Raw genomic sequence first — 20514 nt, forward strand, 5'->3', positions numbered from 1 at the left:
CGGACTGCATCGATGTAAACTATCACCACTATCGATCATTTTGGAACATTATTTTTGAAAATATCGATAAGGACTATGATTAATTGCCTTATTGCCTTATAATATAACTTTGCTGAGAAGAGAGCGATAGCATGAGAGGCAAAAGGCAAAATTAGTGTTCTTAGCCGTCTCCAGACACATCTTCCGGCTATCGATCCGCTATTCCGCCAACCGGCTAAATTGCACAGACAAATGTAACAGTCGATCAATTCTGTCCGGGGGCAACTGGAAAGCCAAGCTGACGAACAAATGTTTTTCGCTCTCAGTGCATTCTTTTCGCATAAATCTGTCTCTATTTTTGCTGTTAGTCAGTTAGCAAATTATAATAAGGCTGTTAGAGTCTCGTTCTCTAAACTCAATAGAGTTATCTTTGCAATTTGAACGCAATTTGTAAAGTTTCCGTTCGTCCTACGGGAAATGGAATCCATCGCACCAGAACTAGAGCGAGCTGGAACAACATCGATGACTACAAAACGATTTTTCGATTACTTTTAAAGATAGAATCGAATTTATAAAAAAATATATTCGTCGAATCTATACTTATACGCTACTCGGCTAAAAATCATCGATGGTTTGGTTGCACGAAAAATCGATGTTGCGAAAAATCGAGGCACTTGGTATATCGATGCTTTGCCAGCTCTACCCAGAACGCAAAGTACAACAAATTCTGTCTCTCTGTGACGTGAAAAGTGCATAAAATAAATACTTTTCCATCTAGTTTAAGTAAAATTTATTGCAAAACAAAACATGGTATGTAAATGATAGTGGCCACATGAGTTAATAGAATTTTCCTTTGCAATGCAAATGAATATTGAGCCTCACCTGTGTTTTCGTGAGTGTGAGTGTGTGTGTCGGTCGCGTGTGTGCGTGGTAAAGAAGCGGCCGCCGCGTCACAATACAAATTGTGCTGCTTCGATTTTTTCCAATTATCTTAATTGTATATTGTATGTTTTGTTTTTTTTTAATGTGCATAGTCATTTGCGGAAAAAATCACGGGGCTGTTGGCGCGTCCAAATCAACAGGATCCCGTGGGCGGACCGGAGCAGCCTTGGTATCTCAAATATGGCAGTCGATTGCTGGGCATTGTGGCCGCCTTTTGTAAGTTTTAACTAGCACTTAAATTTAACTGTAGAACAGCCAATTCATGTAAGATTATGTGCCCCAAAAATATTGGGCATCGATTTTTGTGTACATTTTGTTGTTGCTATTACGTTTGCTTCTCTATGTGTCCCTGTGGTTGTGGGTGTGTGTGTGTGTGTGTATCGCCTCCCACAATACGCACGCTCTGACATTGATAAAGGAAGAAAGAAAGCAACAACAGCAAGGCAGCATAACAGTGAAATGAAGAAGCAGAAGAAGCAGTAGTAGGAAACGCAACAAAAGGATACAGAAATTTGTATAGATTCATATGAGGGTATGGGGCTGTGGAAGAGTGAGAAAGAGACAAACAGGGTCAAAGGAGCTTTTTCTGTGTCAAGTTTGGCGCTTTAATTCGTTATTCTTGCGTCCTTTTCCATTTTTATTCCCGATATTGTACATTTACTATAGAGAATGCAATTTTCTCTGCTCATTCAGCAGTAATTTTGCATGCTGTTTTTATTATCAACACTACAGTGCAGTGCACTGCAGTGCGGTAGCGAGAGCGGGGGCGGAGACGGGAGCGAGAGCTTCTCTCTTCCGTATTCTCGCTCTCTGCTTTCACTTGATTACGCCTGATTGCGTTTTTTCTTTGTTACGCGCTATGCTTTAACCTCTCCCTCTCTGCAATGACATTGAACTTTTATTTTTTCTCAATGATTTCTTCTGGCTCTGCAGTGGGATTTTGTGATATGAGTTCCATTCAACGATTTGTGGGGACTTTATCGGGACACAAGAGCCAGCCACACTCAACAAATTTGTAGGAGAAATATGTACATACATACATACATGCATATGTATGCATATCCACTCCACTCGTGCGGCTTCTGCACCCATAAACCAGTTTGGCTTTTGGTTTTATTGTAAATTAAAACCAAAAGTCTATAATTAATAAATGTTTTTTATGCCGGTTCGGACAGCACATCGACTCCGTTGAGTCTGTTTTGACGAGCTATATGAACCGCAATAACCTCAGCGCTGAGATCACATTACGCTTCAAAGTAAAACGAAACTGCGAAAAGAGAGAATAAGGGAGAAAAGGCATACAAGTACATAGTACATAGATCATGAAATTCTAGCACAATTCCTTTTTTTTTAGATAAGCTCAAGAAGCCCAAGGAAATTCTGATTAAAATTATACTACACTCTGCTGTACTTAAAAGAAAACACGATCTTTCGCAATGTTTTCCTATTCATTTATCACACAGAGAGCTGTTTGTTTGGCTCTTGTTTACTTAGATTTTTATCAAAAAAAAAAACCAGCTGATAAAATATTTGAATGTAATTTTTTTTAGCTCTTATTCCGCTATCATAACTAGAACTAGAACTAGAGATTAAAGCAACAAAATGGGAACAGAACATACTATGTACAACTGCCCGTACTCTGAAGTCTGACTCTGAAGTCGCTTCTAACAATTCGACCCACTATTTTCAGCAAATTGTCACGCTTCTGTGGCTGGACTGGTTCGTTGTTGTTACTTTTGTGTATTATTATTATAAATAAAAGCGAAAAATTGGCACACGAATGAGTCAGCGATGTTGATTAGATTTCGTTTCCAAATGGGTTTCGTTTGTGAAGCGATTCGGTAAGATAATGGGGCCATATTTTTAGTGGGCGTTTGAGATTAAAATGTGGTCATATCTGCAATTCATTTAGAGCAGAATTAGGGAACGCCTTTTAATTATTTATATTTATCTGTTCATGTATTAGTTTGTTACTTTCATTAACGTTTGCTGTCGTTTTAGTTGCCATTCTTTTTGGGCTCTGGAATGTGCTCTCAATTATCACACTCAGTGTCTCCTGCCTGGTGGCGGGCATTATCCAGATGATAGCCGGCTTTATAGTCATGGTTCTGGAGGCGCCCTGCTGCTTTGTGTGCATCGAGCAGGTGAACGGCATTGCGGATAAGGTGGATGCCAAGCCCATGTACTTCCGGGCCGGGCTATACTGCGCGTGAGTATCAAATGAAATGAAATGCATGAACAATGTTCATACATATGTCTAATGGTATGGTATGGTATGTGTCTCCCCATATAGCTTGGCCGTTCCGCCAATCTTCATGTGCTTCGGTCTGGCCAGCTTATTCGGCAGTGGCCTCATCTTTGCAACCGGCGCCGTTTATGCCATGATGGCGTTAGGCAAGAAGTGAGTATAAGGATCCAGAGGGGATCGGATCTGCAGGATCTGCAGGATTCGATTGATCCGCTGGATCTGTTTAGCTTCTAAGTTAGAGCGGGAACTTAGTTAGAACTTGGCCAAGTGCATTTTTGCTAATCGAAACCAATGTTTTCTCTATATTCCTTCAATGTGCTAACCAATGTGATAATGCTTAAATTTAAAAAAAAAACAAAACAAAAAAAAACCAATACAATTACGATACACAATACGCTATGTAGAGCTTCGCGCGAGGACATGGCCGCTGCCGCCACATCGCCCACACAGATGGCCGGCGGTCAGGTGGGAGGTCAAATGCAAATGGGCGGCGATCAGCATATCACACTCATGGAAGATCCCGATGTCTGGCGTCCCACATAAATGCCTAATTGCGATATTAGTAACTGCCAAACCACACTCTACGACACTCCAAAAGACATACCAGCCACACACACACATCCACAGCCACACCCACACCCATACAGTCCAGTCCATTCCACTAGAAGCAAAGAAAAAGCTACAAGAAATTGATTGGGAAGCAGATCATAGCGGATATCATAGCGGAGCAAGAGCAGCGTTACCGAGGGCATCTGAGAATATAGAAGAATACAGAAGAACACCCCACCAAAATACAAAAGAAATGAAACGAAATTCTCATATGTAATTGTTGTTGAAACAAACGTTTGTTAATAACCAAAGTGTTTTTTGGGGCAAATGCATTTTCGTCATTTTGGCCCCATTGTCTTTGTCCCCTTTGTGCATGTAATTCGTATTCCATTTTTAAATGTCTTTCGTCGAACGGTTGGTGTTGTTAAAAACTACAGTTAAATATATTATACATATAGTACATAGAGAAAATACTGAAGGGAATACATTGATACTTACATATTATGTCGAAACTGCAGCAAGCATATATTTTTAGTGAGAAACTATATTGAAAGATAACCGAGAATGCAAACAAAAGAAATACTTATTTAAAAACAGAAACCACAAGCTTCCACACACACACACACACAGCTTAAACACAAACAAACACACACAAGAAGAAAACAAATATAAATAATACTATAAAAAGTGAGAATCAAGAAAGAACAACCTATAGAGCAATATGTACAACTCAGAAAAAGTATTAACTCGAGATATGATATGCTTTGCTTGAATGTAAAACAGGAAATACAAAATGTTAACGTTATTTGAGAATTGATTTTGCTCACATGATAGTCCGCGAATTGAAATTGAAATTGATCATAATCAAGCATTAGACATATAAAAATATACAAAATATACAATTTCTATATAATATATATAGTGTACACAAGTTGGGGATACATACATATGACGTTTGTGTTTTTTAAATGTTGTAAATTCATTCATTTTGCATTTTAGAGTTCAGGTCGTCTGTTTTTTTTTTCGAGCTTCGTATAATTTCTCATGAGCTAGAACTATATGTTTTTTGTATATTATTATTATTTTTAGATACAACCAAAATTTCAAACTTTTCAAGTCTGATAGAAAGGTATTATTTTTTTTTGGGTATAGCCCTGTGGGCACAATTCCTTTCAAAATGCATTCCAAAATTTTTACATTAAACTTTATATTTATTTATTCATAACTTTTTAGTGCTTTAAGTATGAAAAACATTTAAGAAATACTCGCCAGAACTTGTTAATAATAGAGCCTTCGCAAGCAAACAGAGAAATCTCACCTGAACTAATTATAAAAGTTGAATAAATTAAATAAATTTGTTGAAAATATGTTAAATCGATGAACGGCAACACTAAAAATGAAATATGTAATGTAAATGTTTTTTTTTTGGGCCCTAATCAAGTATCAGACTAAAGATCTAATACACGTCACATCAAAAAACTGTCCAAGAACAGCCCAAGAGCAGTTAAATCTAATAACAACGACTGGCCTACAGCAACTGCAGCACCGATAGCCAACAACATGAACAATATGAAACACGCTGAAACAGCTTGCTGTTAAACACTGTGCTGCCTCCAAGAAATCACAAAAGGCAAATAAATTTGTATAAGCTTTTATGAATGTAATCAATTATCAATATAGTACAGTGCGTTTCAATGACAGCGCGACAGTTGCAAGGCAAACCCACTATAAATGTGGTATTCTGTAAATTATATACATCTTTCAACTGTCGGGATGTCCTTAAGCGTACTATATGTATGTTTTTTTTAGTGAGTAGATAAACTTTAAAAACTTTCGAAAGTAGTTATTTTATGTACATTTTGAGTTGATTTTGGACAAATTGTAACTGTAGCACCCGATCTTTTGTTGTATTGAAAAATTATTGTATACAATTTTGAATAATTTGAAACGATACTGTTTGGTTTCCCTACGTAGGCACAAAGCACACACACACACTTCCCTAGTTGAGCACATAAATTCCGATTAATTTCCATTTGATTTCTTACATTTTTCTACTTATAGATTTAGTTTTGAAGATTTTTTAAACAATTATAAAACCCTTTTGTCTACTTACTCGTAAACAGAGCATCCGCCGAGGATATGCGGGCAGCTGCACAACAAACTGGTTATGGAGGCAATGGCACAGCCGCGTCGACCACCAACGACAGGGCGGGGATTGTGAACAATGCCCAGCCCTTCTCCTTCACCGGGGCCGTTGGAACGGACAGCAATGTGTGATTGTAAAACGGATAGAAATGCGGATTGCGGAGAGCTGGGGTGTGCCGTGAGAAAAAAAGACTCAGAACGCGCAACATTTGAGGGGCAAAACTACTACAAAGAGAACATCAACAGATCAACAGGCAATTTAAATAATGAAGTGCAATTCCCAATTATTCAATGACTTAACACACGTCCGGAAAAACGAAAATAAAAGAAACATATACACATACATATGTTAATCAGATCAATTAGCTCTGATCTCTCATTCTAGAGCAATTCAAGATATATCAGATCAGATGTAAAAACTATTTTGTATTAAATGTACGAATGTATTTTTATTTTTTTTTTCCCCCCCTTTTTTTAAGTATTTCTCGTATTTCAGTGTCCTATCTATTTATTGTGTTGCCTGTGTCCCATCATTCCAAAATTATGGTTTTCAACTTAGTAGAAATTGCAGAAATAAATTATTGGACGACATCACTAGCGAGGTGGTAGGCGTGGCAAGAGAATCGTGTAAAATTTATGTTTAGTCATAGTTTAAATATATACCTTAAAAATATATTTAAATGCATAATACTAAAATGTTTAAATTAATGCAAAATCAAACTATAAATATTGTATGTGAACCATATTAAAATTGAATTATACATACTTTAAATTATGTTAAATAAAATAAATTATACAAAACCAAAGTCTGGTTCTTATTACCGGAAAGCATGGGGAAAGAATTGGGGAAATTGAATACCCCAAAAACATATACATACATATGTAGATTTAAATGGATTTCATATTTAATTGGTTGATTCTTCATAATAACAAATTAATTAACATGTATACATAGTTATAAATTAAAAAAAAATATTGATAAAAATTTAAGTCAACTTAAGCTTCATCAGATCCATTCTCCAGATCTTCCCAGGACTCTCCGGCTGGTACGTATTCGATAATCTCCTCTTCCCACTCGCCATCTTCATCAGAATTGTTACCCTGATCATCCTCATCAGAATTGTTACCCTGATCATCCTGATCTCCCTGATCTTCATCGTCCTCGGCATCAGCTGAGTCTTCCGAGTCCTCGGAGTTGTCCTCTTCCGAAGCCCAACGATAGCGACGATCACTGATACCTTCGCTATCCTGCTCCACAGCCTCAGAGGATAGGCTGGCGGCTATGACCAGGGCCAGGACACCTATAATATAAGGTTAGATATGAGTTAACTCCTTCCTGTGGTTCGGAAATCCCTCATTCAACTCACCAAAGACAAGGAAGAGAACTTTGTTGGACTGCATGATTAGTGTTTGGTTGTTGCTTGTAGTGCTTTCGATGCTGACTGATCTGTTCGGGGCCCCTTTTGTAGTAAAATTTTTTTGGCAAATGCCGTGCCAATTATTTGGCATAACAGATGTTCTATCATGTGTCTACCCCAATATCAACTACGTCACTTGTCCTCAAATTCGGAATTAAAACAACTAATCAAATGTTTGGTTAAGCTCTCAGAAGTGGGTGGGGTGAGTAATACAAGGCCAGTAATTCTGGGGACTTACCCTTGGACCTACCAAGATGTAGACATTTGGTCTAGGCTATCGATTCAGATTAATTTAAATTACCTTCAAGCTGCAAATGTATATGGAAATTCCTGGAATGGTCTATGGAGACGGGCCGTCAGATATATTTCTACAAAAATGCATTTATTTCTGGTAAAAGATTATGCTATCTTCAGTTTACTTAGCTTCGTCCTTGGCATCTTTTATGGTTGAAGTTTGGTCTGTTATATTTCAGGACACTCCCCTCCCCATACAGATACAGAAGACTGCCTGTAGCTTAAGTTTTGAAGTTTAAATAAATACACAAGCCGAGCGTAGTATGTCATGATATAAGTACTTTAGTTTATAAAAACTTATACATTAATTTTTGCATTGATTCGTTATGGCACCGCAATTATGTGTTCTAGTTCTGAAGAACTTTCGGAGCTATACAAGATGCGAGATGGTAATGTACATGTTACTGCCGCTGCTAATGATACACTTGGTTCACTTGAGATGTACTGTAAATCAAGAGAATTCTTCGCATTGTTTCTTGCGGCGAAATGGAACTCTTGGGGATAATGTAAAGCTCAGTCCACTTTAGTAAGTTCTAAGTATTTTAGTTATCTTTCAAAATTCGGCTCCTTTGATGTTCTCTCTGATTGATTGTCCTATTTGTTTTAATCGTAAACTGAAAAATGTAGTAATTTAATGGAGATGATAGCCGAATTCACTCCCAAAAAAGTACTTTTATTGTATACAAACAAGGATTATATAGTAGAGCCACTAAAGTCAGCACTATTTAATGTCCTAAAGCTGAGATCTGTTGAGCGTATCAGCTCTGAAGGTGATATGGAAAATAAGCTTATAAACGGAAACTATTTGGGCGGTATTATTTGGAAGGTGAAGGATGTCGAGGATGATACGGACATCACCATACGATTTCCCAGTGCACTTCGAACGATGCCAACTGAATTGTGGTATACCAACCAAGTTAGACACGAAGTAAACACGCCCCGGCCGCTCTATATGAATGAAGGATTCTTACAAATAATGTATGCCATTGTGGCATTTCTATCATATCCAGCTGTAAGCAATATTACCAAAAAATTCAAGGACGATGGCATAACGATTACATCAAAGCCATTTGTTTCCGATGCGACGTATGACGATTTCCTTGATCCCCAAATTCTCGACCCATTGGGTACTAGTCTGGTGAATATATTGCCATTCTATTTGAGTTCTCTCTACATTTATCCATTCGTTCGTCTGGTAATGGTAAGTAAGAAAAGAAAAGCTTTCTCCTGAGAGTTTGGGATAGGACTATCCACCTAAGTTGATTTACTTTTCTCTTTTTTTAAATAGCTTATGCAAAAAGAAAAGACCAAGCAGCTAAATGACTTGATGAGAATTTCCAGTGCAAATCGGTTCATCCAATATCTCTCTTGGTTTTGTTCTGCCTTTATTTTGGCGACTGTGATTAACTTATTAACTGTTTTCTTGCTTACGGTATGCTATCCATCTACTGGAACACAAAGAACAGATGCTTGAGTCCATAATTCGTTTCCTTTTTTAGGCGCCGATTTGTAAAAATGGTAACATTTTGAACTGTTCGAGCTTCACAGCCGTTTGGTTTTTTTTTACCATATGGACAGTGTGCGCCATATGCTTTTGTTTTCTTATCTATAGTTTATTTCAAGATACAGCCCTAGCTGCCTTTATGATTGTGTTTTATTCGATGATTTTTTTTATATTATATATGTCTTTGCATGCCTGGAGCAAAGCTGTGCACTATCCGTTATGCGTGTCTTTCCAATTTGGATTTTTAACTGGCCTTCGGAAAATACTTTACTATGAAAAGTACGATAATACGGGGCTTCAATGGGATCATTTCTTAAGAGGGAAGTTTCTGGATAGTTTTGCTCTAATTCCCATCATAATGCTGATGGGAGCATTCATTTCTCTGGTGTTGTGCTCATTAGCAGAGCTATGCTGCCCGGGACGCTACGGAGCTTCGATGTTTCGCAGATCTTCCAGAGATCATGATTCCTTGGGCTATCATCAAAACCCTCAAAGAACTCGCAAAATGTCCCCAGCCGTTGTGCAGACGCTCATCTTGAGTCAAAGGAGTCACAAAAGAAAGCCGCCTCTGACAAATTTCGCCATGAATATGTATGATGATCAGATCACGGCTATATTGGGACTATCAGATTCGGGGAAATCCGCCATTACCAATTCCATTTCGGGCAGCATTCCCCCCCAGTCGGGATCGGTAAAAATTGACGATAGAGATATTGCGAGATCGACCAGAACTCTGGTGGGACTCTCGCCACAGCATAATCCATTATTTGCCAATTTGACCGTTAAGCAGAACATGTACATATTCTATGCTCTGCGGGGCACTAGCGCACATGGAAGAGTACGTGCCACGGCCAGGTATTTGAAAGCCCTCGAGCTCTGGCAAGTTAGGGATGTGAAAGGCCGTTGCTTATCCACGGCCGACAGGAGGAGATTATCTGTGGCCTGTGCCTTTTGTGGCAATCCGCGGATTGTGGTATTAGATGAACCCACCGAGAGCCTGGAGCCCTGTGAACGAAGATTGGTGTGGGATCTGTTACAATCGGAGAAACGATGTAGGACTTTAATTATCACAACTTACCATATCGAAGAGGCTGATGTTCTCGGCGACCGTTTGGCTATTCTATGCGATGGTAACCTGCTGTTCAATGGCACTTCCACCTTTTTAAAAAACACGCATGGTTCTGGATATCAGTTGGTATGAATCAATATGTATAGATACTATGTATTCTAGTATTTTGCATTTAATTATCAGGTCTGTTCGCAAGGGGAGGTATGTGAAGAGCCACAGATAACATCGTTAATAACATCATACATACCAGAGACTACGGCATCCTCGGATAAACCATTTGAAATATCCTACAGCATACCGCAATCCTATTGCCGTAGCATTGTGCCATTGCTTAAGGAGCTGGAGGGTGGAGCCAATTGTTTCAATATGGGCGCCATTGGCATTGGCACAACGCCCATCATAAATAAATTTGTGAAGGCCACTTCGCCGTGCGCCGACAGTAGCAGGGGAAATTGTGTAGGAGGCTCCCCCGAACCCGATGAATGTTTATTATATGGTTGTAATTTGTGCCTCAATCAATGGCGTGCGATGTTACTTAAAAAGTTCTATCAAATCAAGCATAATTTTCTGGTGTTTTTTATGCTTTTTTTTCTGATGCTATTGGGAGCTGCGGCGCTACAAAGATACTCTTATAGTTGGCCAATTCCAGACAAATACCGTTCGCACGCAGGCATGGATTTTGTATTTCAGGACCGGCTGCCGCTAAAGCTGGATATATATGGACCAAGATGCCGGGTGGCCTTTGTCAGAGACTTTAACGATGAGAATCCACTTATAGGCCTCTTAAAGCGGAAAATAACTGGCTGTAGAACACAGGATATATCAGCGAAAGACTTGGACACAAAAGCAGATATCTTAAATAATGTCTATGTCTTTGGTATAAAAATAAACAAATGCGCATATCAAATCTATTACAGCCGAAAATTTTTACATTCGGAAGCAGTGGCAGCCGCCCTAATAGGATACTTGGCAAACAGGTGAATATTTCGAAGCTAATTTTATCATATGTAAATCATAGATCAGCATATTAATAAATTGTAAATTCTTTCAGTGGATTTCTGGATCTATTTTGCACTGATGCTAATGCAAAGATGGAAACTCGTACGAAAGCCATAACCTTTAACAATCACCCCTATCCGTCAATTCAATATAGTGAAAACTCCACAATCCGGCAGATCGATTGTTTCGAGAGTGGTTCTTTATATCTGAATCTGTTGTGCATAAGTATCTTCAGCGGGTTCTTTGCCGCCTTCATTGTCAGGGAGCGTCGCATCGGATTCAAGCTATTGCAGCAAGTGGAGGGCATTAATATGACAACATTCTGGCTGGTCCACTTGCTTTTTGACTGGTTTTTGCTTTCGATATTTTCCGTATCGCTTGTAATCGTGATGACGCTTCTTCTGCAAAAGAGTTTCGACAATGAAACAGGTAATGTTTTACAGGGGGTTTTACATGTTTGATATTCCAGTATAATAACTATTTCAATTATCAACTATTTCTAGTTGCCTATGCCTTTGCCTTGATTCTCTTTAGTGTTGCACTGCTACTATTTTTATACTTGCTGATGCAATTCTTCGCACGAGTTATGTATGCATGGATTATACCTGTAGTACTATTGTTTATATTGGGTTAGTACATATCTTAATATATTGGGGTTGCTTCTTTGACAGTCCATTCCACTTACCGTTCCAGCCATACCCTTCGAGTGGCCTGTTCCGGAAAAAGAATTTGCTTTCCTTTATATAATACCCACATACGCGGCCATTGCGTTGGTCCATGCCATCTGTATTGAGGCATCGTCGCTTAAAGTCTGTGAAGGAAGAAACGACAAAAAATTTCAAGGATGCGGTGAGTGCTTGGAGTCGATGTCTGGTTTACACATGACTTATTGCATAGCTCATAGAGGTCCACTCCCACTGGTGCGTGATCGCTGGACTTCCATACATATTGGCACTGATCGGCGCATCTATGTTGTTTTATATCCTGCTCTTGCTTCTTGCGCGTGGATCCTTTTGCAACAGACGAAAAAGGTAAGAATTATAGTTGCAAAGTTTGTTTGTTTTTTCAGATAAAAATATAATGTTTTCTAAAAGACGTACAGGTGGCGAATATACTGATTATTGCGATTTGCAGAGAATGACCCAAAATGAGCTGAGAAACCATACTCTTCTTTTGGAAAATGTTGTAGTAAATTACCAGAATAGTCCAGTCAAAGACGTCACAATTGGACTCAAGCCGCAAGTACATCTACTAATTTAATCTATGGTTTTCGAATCTCTTGTTTTTCTTTATAGAATGGATGTTCTTGGATTAGTTGGCGAGAGGTCTGGAAAGACTAGTATTAACAAAGTAATTGTATCGGAAATCATGCTATCTTCGGGACGAGTTCTAGTCAAAGGAATCGACGTTCACAATAGAAAAATAAACCGATACAAGGCCTACAAATATATGGGCTACTGTCCCCAAAAGGATTATTTTGAGCCCAAATTTACGGGTCGAGAAAATTTAAAAATTTTCTGTCTTATACGTGGCATAAGATCGGATAAAGTGCGAGAAGTATCCGAAGAACTGGCCGAAAACCTTAACTTTCGGGAGCACTTACAAAAATCATCCAAGAAGTATACGGTCAGTGATAAGCGGAAGCTTAGCACAGCAATAGCAGTGATAGGAACACCGCCACTTATCATTTTGGATGAGCCAACCGCTGGAGTGGAGAAGGCCCATCGATCGGATGTTTTGGATGTGCTGAAGAGTGTCAACGAATGTGGCAGCACAATATTGTTATCTTCAAACAACATAGAAGATTTTCAATCTCTATGCAATCGAATGGCATTGCTGAAACGGGGAAAGGTGGTTGGAATCGGGTCTGTTGAAAGTTTTCGAAATAGTTTAACGCCGGGACTGATTCTAATGGTAAAAATCAGACCTCATGCGATAATTCAAAGTGTAAGGTAGGCCATTCTTTTTTTGAATAATTATATTTATTGGTGCCTATTTGGAATACGCTTCTTGCTCATATTTTCTTACAGAAATGTACGATTGCAACCAAGCGAGCAAGAAATAGTTAGTAACATAACAACATTCCTGTTGCACACTTTTAAAAGCGTTTATTTGCTGTAAGTATTGCCTATTTCGATTTCTGTGTATTTCTATAATATTTTTCCTGCTTTGTTGTTTTTCTGCAGAGAGGAATTGCAAGGAGATCTTTTGTATTACATACACAACACTACGATTCCACTCGCCGATGCCTTCAAAATAATAGAGCAAAACCGACACGGGCTTTTTATTTCGGACTTCCTTTTAAAACACGAAAACATGGAACTGACCTTTGTTGCTCAAAATTTTCGAATTCTTAAATAAATGATAATTTAATGAGAATAACTGTTAACATAAATTGTCTTCTTATCGATGCACAGTGTACAAAAATATCGGTATAACGGTAATGGTGCTATGACATAACTGCTATTTGATAACTTTAATGCGAAGCGAGATATAGCATCAGGGAGGAACATACAAAATTAGTGGCATTATCCGTCCTTAAGCAATTCTCCCATCTATCGATCGAAGCCTCCCCAATAAGTTGTAACATTTGATCTGCTGCTCCTAGCCTAACAGGACAGCAAAGTGGATGTATGTATATATATCTATGTATATATAAATATTTCGCTCTCACTGCATGCCTTTCCCATTAATTTCCATTACTGTTTTTGCAGTTATTTATTAAGCAAAGTCGAATGTAAAATGGCCACAGCATACCTTTATTGTGAAATTAGGTCCGTGAATGTACAAGGGCCAGTTTCGTCCCCCTCAATAAAATTCTCCAACGGACCAACTATGTTACACTTGGCTTGTTTCCCAGGGGGCAATGCCGGCTAGCTGTCGACCTCAGGGCTGGGTAGTTCCCCTTGGACAGTCTTCTTCTCTGCCGTCGACTTTCTCGAACTCCAGTGTTTCTCTCCAGGAAACCTTCTGGCCCAGTTTTGGTGGCTGTATTCCTTGCCGGCTGTGAGTAAAATTTCCTGCATTACAACCTATTTGCACGCCCGCCTTTCTCTGTACTCACTTCAAACTTTCTGTTTAAAGCACAAAATTTCAACTTTCGACGTTACTCTTCCGTCCACGCTCCACGATTTCCGTAATCCAATCCACGCTTCCGCTGGGCTTCCGCTAGATGGCGCGTCGCCCTCAGCCCTGGCCACCTATCGTTTAGGTGGGACTGGAACAACTATCCTGCCTTGATCTTAAAGATCAGAAATATCGATCAATCTAATGTATTGCACAAACTGTAAATTTTCTTTGTAGGGTCTGAAAATTATGTTGTTACAGACCTTCAGCACTAACCATACAGTATACTGTATGGTTAGTGCCTTCAGGCTACAATCACGACTATCATTAATAGGGAAAGGAATATCATTATCGAATTGAAAACATGACTTTTTGGTGATTCCAGATGGGGATGAAAAATATCGATACGATACCCATCCCTAATTCCAGATACGGCAACACTTGTTATGATTCACATACCAAACATACACAAATACACATCGGTTTAATATGAATTTCTGCAGAGCAACAAATGAAAGCAATGTGATAAGATAAGATAACTTTCAATGATTTAAACACACAGTTTTCCAGCTTATTCATGAGCTGACGAATAAACTCCAAGCAAGCCCACAACGCCCACACGTTCGCTAAGAAATCCATTAACACAATGTCGACGCTTGCCGAAAAGGACTTTTACCAGTTGGTACGTACTCAATGTACATTTATGCAGTTGTCCTGCGCCTGGTCTCAGGCGGTGCCAAGATATAGAGATATGTATATACTTGTTAAAACCAACCATCACCCGCGACTTCCATTTTTGCATAGGAAGTGAAATGCTAATGTGTGTACAATGTACATATGTATGGATCATCAACAACAGTCGAGTTGATTAAACAGTGTCTGTGTGCAGCTGAAAGTGCAGTGAATACTTACAACTTTGAGACTAACTAACAACAACACAAACAAGAAAAAAAAACTGTTGCCATGGAAACCCACCTTTTGACTGGCCCGGCCCGATCTTGCCCAACAATGCCAAATGGGATTACTTCATATTACTTCGCGAACATTCCTTCAATGCGCTGCAAACATCTGACCAAAATTAGAATGCTCCCCAAGGGTATCAAATCGAACAGGGCAAATATCAATGGAATGATCGATGGGCCGTCAGCAGCGGTTGCGCAAATGAAGATGGGCCTTGTGCGTTCAGGTATAGGATTCTTAGGAATCAGCTGTTAATGGAGATGTTCTCTGGGAGGCCACAAGATTAAGGGTTGGCGCCTTTATGCCCAACTAATACTTCCCTAATACTGACCTATGCTCCAACTAATGTGACTAGACAATTGAACGCACCTGATCGTAGATTTGTATTTCACTGATAATATTATGACTATTTATATTGAAGGGTCTATTTTTAAATTTAATTCACATAAAATATATCCGCGTGTGACGTTGCTTCTGGCTTTAATAACTTATTGTATTGACATTTTTTATTCCAGACTGTCAGCACAAACAAAGCTTTAAATGGTTTGGAGGCACCATTAAAAACGAAACATGCTCGATCCATTATTATTATGATACATAAAACCAAAGAAGCAAAATCATTTTGGAACACCATCTCCCGGCAGTCCTTAATGCAAAGCAGATTCACCGCCTGGAAGTTTTGCCATTTGCTGCACAAGGTGCTAAGAGAGGCTCCTCCATGTGCTATAAAACACTCTCAGAGTCACAAGAAAATGATCCTTGAAGTGGGCAAAATGTGGGGTCATCTGCAAGACGATATTGGACTCTGTATAAACGCCTACTGCAAGCTCCTGGTCACAAAACTAAATTTCCACGAAAAAAACACTTTTCCCGGATCCCTAATAATTTCGTTCAAGGAAATTTCGAAAGCTGCCGATCGGGATGTAAATTACTTGTAAGACTTGAAACAATCATAGAGATATACCGCATATTAACACCTAGCGTTCGTTTCAGCTTTCAATTGTGTGTGGAGATCTTCGATTATTTGGAGGATATAATTGCACTGCAGTTACAAATATTTTCTTCCATAAATACCTACCGAATGTCGTCCATGACTCAGCAGGGTCAATGTAGACTGGCACCCATGATTTGTCTCATTCAAGACTCGAACTCCCTCTACGATAATAGCGTAAGGATTATGTTTAAACTCCATGAAAGCCTACCGAACGACGTCCTGAGCGGCCACAGGGATAGGTTTAATGGTTTATTTTCGAAGTTGAAAGTCTTTTATGAAAATGTGCGACCGCTTCAGTATTTTAAAAGCTTAATTTCGGTTCCGGAATTGCCCGAATCCAGTCCAAATTTCAGTTCACAAGTTGATTTCAGTAGTTATATACCGCCAGTGGTCTATGTGCAACCAGAGCCCGATCCAATTGTTGAAGATCTTGTTGAGACCAGCTGTCCCTCAGAGCCAGATGATGGCCAAATGCAGCAGCAGTTGAATGCACTCGAGGGCATTATAAATGAGAAGGAAGCTACGATTGAAGATCTTAAATTAACATTGAATTCATTACAACAAAATTTCGATGAGCTTGGACAGAGCTACCAACATGAAGTGCTCGAAATGCAGAAAGCCAATGCCCTCTTATCGAATGATCTGCTAATATCAAGGCAAATGTGTGAAAACATACGGATGCAAAATGATGATCTTGAGCTTCAATTAAACAAAAATCCAATGCTAATACGTGAGTAACAAGTATCTTTTATTTTTGAACAACACAATAACTGATATCGCTGCCCCATTAGTGGACCAAAATCCTAATATTGTGTTTTGTCTGTAAATATTCTGGTCTGACATTTCCTTAGTAGAGTGGTTGGCACTTTTCACAGCTTTTTGTAATATTTAAATATTTGTATCCCATTTTCTTGAATTATGTTGAATGCAAATACAGACTCCAGCTGAACCCGACGCGACTACACTTATACCATAGAGTTCCAGTTAGAAATACAATTAGCGCGCAAAACTTTTCAACCCCCTTCCACGCGCTTACTTATTATCTCTATCTGTCTCATACACTCTTCCCCGTCCAGTGTGCACCCTCCGGCGAAAGGGAGCGAGATAGCAACACACATACTGACTGAGTATCGGTTATAAATGTAGAGCCGCAGCCCGTTTCCGTTCGTTTTTATTGTGTTTTATAAAGAAAACTCAATTCAGATCTTATATTAATATATTCAGGCGTGTAGCTAAATAGATTTAACATATAAAGAACTAAGGAAAACACACAAAATAAACACAGGATACGGAACTCGCGGGATAGTTAACAAAATATCGGGCATTATCTGGAATCGAACAGATTTAAATTGTCGCCGAGGGTTCAGCTAGTTTGAAATAAAAACATATTTATCCAAAAGGTAATTAAAATGTTTTAGAAGTAATAAACTCCGCATATTTTTAATAAATAGCTTAAAAACGAATAAATCTATTTTACAGAAAAGGTAATGGAAGAAGAGGAAAAGCAGAAACAATCTTCGGAAAAGTTTAACAAACTAAAATTGCTGTACACGCAAATTCGGGATGAGCATATTAAATTATTGCGTGAAGTAAGTGAACCTACTATCTTTTTAATGACCTGCACTAAATGTTCTCTCTACCATTTCCCATTTCAGCAAAGTGAATCCACAAAGGTTTTAAATAAAGAGAAGCAAACCAACTCTGAGCTACTATTGCAAACAAAAGTCCTCAACAATGAGATACTAAAAATAAAAGGCGATGTTGAGGAAAAGAACAAGACCAACTTTGATTTGTTGCAACAAATAGAGGACCAAAAGGAGCAGCTTTCGCAGCTGGAATCGGTTAGGAATGAGATAAAGGAGCAATTTGATAATGTAGTAAAGCAAAAGGAAATACAAGAGCTGGATTCTATTTCGACGTCTGAGAGATTGAGTGAAAATTGTTTGATAATTGAGAAACTGAATGCGTCTCTAAATGAGGCCCAGGAAAAGGTTTCAATTGCTGAAAGCCAAATAAGTTTGAAAAACGAAGAAATACTACAGCACTTAAAAGCGCATGAAACAGAAAAGGAAACGCTTCTGTCACAGAATGAGCAACTAAAGCTGGAGCATAAAGCGACCTTTGAGGATCAAAATAAACAATTGCTGGAAACTATAAATAGCCTAAAGCAAAAGGAAACTTCCCTGCAGGTAGATCCGTATAAATTCCCTTATTGTATTGCAGTTGTATTACTTATATTCGTATGCTTTCACACAGGAATTAACAGAAGCTTTTGCGCTACTAAAGCAGGAATTCGATAATGTAACCAAGCAAAAGGAAATACAAGAGCTGGATTCTATTTCAAAGTCTGAGAGATTGAACGAAAATAGTTTGGTAATTGAGAAACTGAATGCGTCTCTAAATGATGCCCAGGAAAAGGTTTCAATTGCTGAAAGCCAAATAAGTTTGAAAAACGAAGAAATACTACAGCACTTAAAAGCGCATGAAACAGAAAAGGAAACGCTTCTATCACAGAATGAGCAACTAAAGCTGGAGCATAAAGCGACCTTTGAGGATCAAAATAAACAATTGCTGGAAACTATAAATAGCCTGAAGCAGAAGGAAACTTCCCTACAAGTAGATCCGCATAAAATCTCTTTTTGTTTCACAATTACTTATATTCGTATACTTTCAAACAGGAATCTACAGTGGCTCTTACGCTCCTAAAGCAGGAACAGCTCTCGGTGACACAACAATACGAGGAATTGCAGGGCAGGCATGCGGCTCTGGAAGAGAAGTTCCATCAAACAACGAAACAAGTGGATTCTATTACTGAATCATATGAAAACTGTCATTCCAATCTTAACGATGTTAGAAAACTGGTAGTTCAAACTGTGAAGGACATTTGCAATTCCAAATTGAGTGATTCCGCCGAACAGCCCTTAGATGCTATACCAAAAATCACAACAGAAATGGATGGGCTCATAGTTACATTCATTTCCTCACCTGATTTACAAAAGGCTACGTCCATTAAGGGCTTGCAGGCAGCTATGTTCTTTGGATATGCATTTATTAAATTATATGAGCAGTGCGATGTGGTCTACAAGTCTACAACAGAGATTGAGACGGGTCAAGGTACGTTGGTAAAGCACGAGATTTTGCACTGTATAAATTATTGATATATTTGAAATTTTAGATATTTTAATGAAAGCATCATCCATATGCTCAGACATCTGCACCTTTTTCCAATATTCTCTCAACGACGAACCGAGGGAAAAGGAAACGCATAAGGCTTTAAGCGATGTACAATCGAAACTGTCGGATATACGTAAATTAGTTGATAAAATTAAACAGACATTTGAGAAAAAGATTGACTTCGATAAGCTGCTCGAAATAGAGCTTCGAGAGATGGATAGTGCGATCGATGAGGCAGCCTCAAAGATTATTAACCTGTTGGCAAAGGCCCGCGAGAAAGATGACAAAACCAACCTGGAAGTCAATGGGAAAATTGTGGATGCATGCACGACCCTAATGGAATGTGTTAAAGTCCTAATTTTAAAATCGCGTGTGCTTCAGCAGGAAATCGTCGCATCTCAAAAAGGTAGTACACACAGCTACATTTAATGTTTCATATTTCTAAACCGCTTTTCTTCATTTCAGGAAATGCGAGTGCTAATGAATTTTATAGGCGCAACAGTCAGTGGTCGGACGGGTTAATATCGGCTTCGAAAAGCGTAGCTAAGGCTGCGAATTATCTAGTTGATGCTGCCAATAATGCCATTGAAAGTGAATCTGGGAAGAACTTTGAGCTCATAGTCGCTGCCCAGGAAATTGCTGCCTGCACTGCCCAGATGGTTATTGCAAGTAAAGTCAAGGCTAATCGTAATAGCCAAAATCTGACAGACTTGACCAAAGCATCGCGGAACGTAACTCAGGCCACTGGGACGTTGGTGGCCACTGTTAAAGATTGTAATTCCCAACTGGAAGAACTAAACGAGAAGGAGCTCTCCAATCTTACACCATCCCAAATAAAGACCATGGAAATGGAAATCCACGTAAAGGTTCTCGAAACAGAGCAAGCACTGCAGACACAACGCTTAAAATTGGCGGCGTTTAGGAGGGAGCACTACAAGAACACAGATTACTAAATTCGTTAAAGTGTACCTATGTATTATGTATTTTCTTTATGTTAAAATAATAGCAGAACAAACGCATAGATATAGATGCAAGAAATGGTAAACATTACAAGGACAAGGGCTCTCTAATATTATCCTCAGAACTGGGTTTGTTTGATTGTGGCCTTAGTTTCTGACTTGCTGTAAGCTTTCAATATTTGTTAAATCCATTAAATTATTTAGTATACACGCG

The 20514-nt window shown here is 38.8% G+C and overlaps 5 protein-coding genes across 6 annotated transcripts; 4 read left to right on the forward strand and 1 right to left on the reverse strand.

The window, feature by feature from the left end:
* Positions 1–707: 707 nt before the first annotated feature.
* On the forward strand, positions 708–6206 carry LOC6596060 (calcium channel flower). Of its 2 annotated transcripts, none has more exons than XM_026989796.1 (5): positions 708–789; positions 1014–1137; positions 2923–3130; positions 3215–3322; positions 3574–4219. In XM_026989796.1, the coding sequence occupies exons 1-5, from the start codon at positions 787–789 to the stop codon at positions 3710–3712; spliced, it is 582 nt and encodes a 193-aa protein (XP_026845597.1). In that variant the 5' UTR covers positions 708–786; the 3' UTR covers positions 3713–4219. The 2 variants fall into 2 exon arrangements, with proteins under 2 accessions (XP_026845597.1, XP_026845596.1); XM_026989795.1 differs by lacking the exon at positions 3574–4219 and adding an exon at positions 5842–6206 and having other exon boundaries at positions 709–789.
* A 653-nt stretch (positions 6207–6859) lies between these two features.
* LOC6596059 (protein BFR2) lies at positions 6860–7270 on the reverse strand. Its single transcript, XM_002021180.2, has 2 exons — positions 7231–7270; positions 6860–7164 (listed from the first exon to the last, which is right to left on the reverse strand). The coding sequence occupies exons 1-2, from the start codon at positions 7262–7264 to the stop codon at positions 6860–6862; spliced, it is 339 nt and encodes a 112-aa protein (XP_002021216.1). The 5' UTR covers positions 7265–7270.
* Positions 7271–9584: 2314 nt separating this feature from the next.
* Positions 9585–10280, forward strand: LOC6596058 (ATP-binding cassette sub-family A member 3). Its single transcript, XM_026989605.1, has one exon. It carries the CDS (start codon positions 9585–9587, stop codon positions 10278–10280), a length of 696 nt encoding a protein of 231 aa, XP_026845406.1.
* Positions 10281–12476: 2196 nt separating this feature from the next.
* LOC113566001 (ATP-binding cassette sub-family A member 17-like) lies at positions 12477–13508 on the forward strand. The gene is made up of 3 exons (XM_026989607.1): positions 12477–13099; positions 13178–13264; positions 13334–13508. The coding sequence occupies exons 1-3, from the start codon at positions 12516–12518 to the stop codon at positions 13506–13508; spliced, it is 846 nt and encodes a 281-aa protein (XP_026845408.1). The 5' UTR covers positions 12477–12515.
* Positions 13509–14748: 1240 nt separating this feature from the next.
* Positions 14749–20510, forward strand: LOC6596057 (huntingtin-interacting protein 1). The gene is made up of 9 exons (XM_026989922.1): positions 14749–14895; positions 15689–16107; positions 16167–16897; positions 17647–17756; positions 17823–18356; positions 18424–18783; positions 18846–19281; positions 19343–19747; positions 19807–20510. Exons 1-9 carry the CDS (start codon positions 14860–14862, stop codon positions 20292–20294), a joined length of 3519 nt encoding a protein of 1172 aa, XP_026845723.1. The 5' UTR covers positions 14749–14859; the 3' UTR covers positions 20295–20510.
* The last annotated feature ends 4 nt before the right edge of the window (positions 20511–20514 follow it).

Source organism: Drosophila persimilis, unplaced genomic scaffold, assembly GCF_003286085.1.
Source record: "Drosophila persimilis strain 14011-0111.01,24,50 unplaced genomic scaffold, DperRS2 tig00000431-arrow-pilon, whole genome shotgun sequence".
NCBI classification, from domain to species: domain Eukaryota; kingdom Metazoa; phylum Arthropoda; class Insecta; order Diptera; family Drosophilidae; genus Drosophila; species Drosophila persimilis.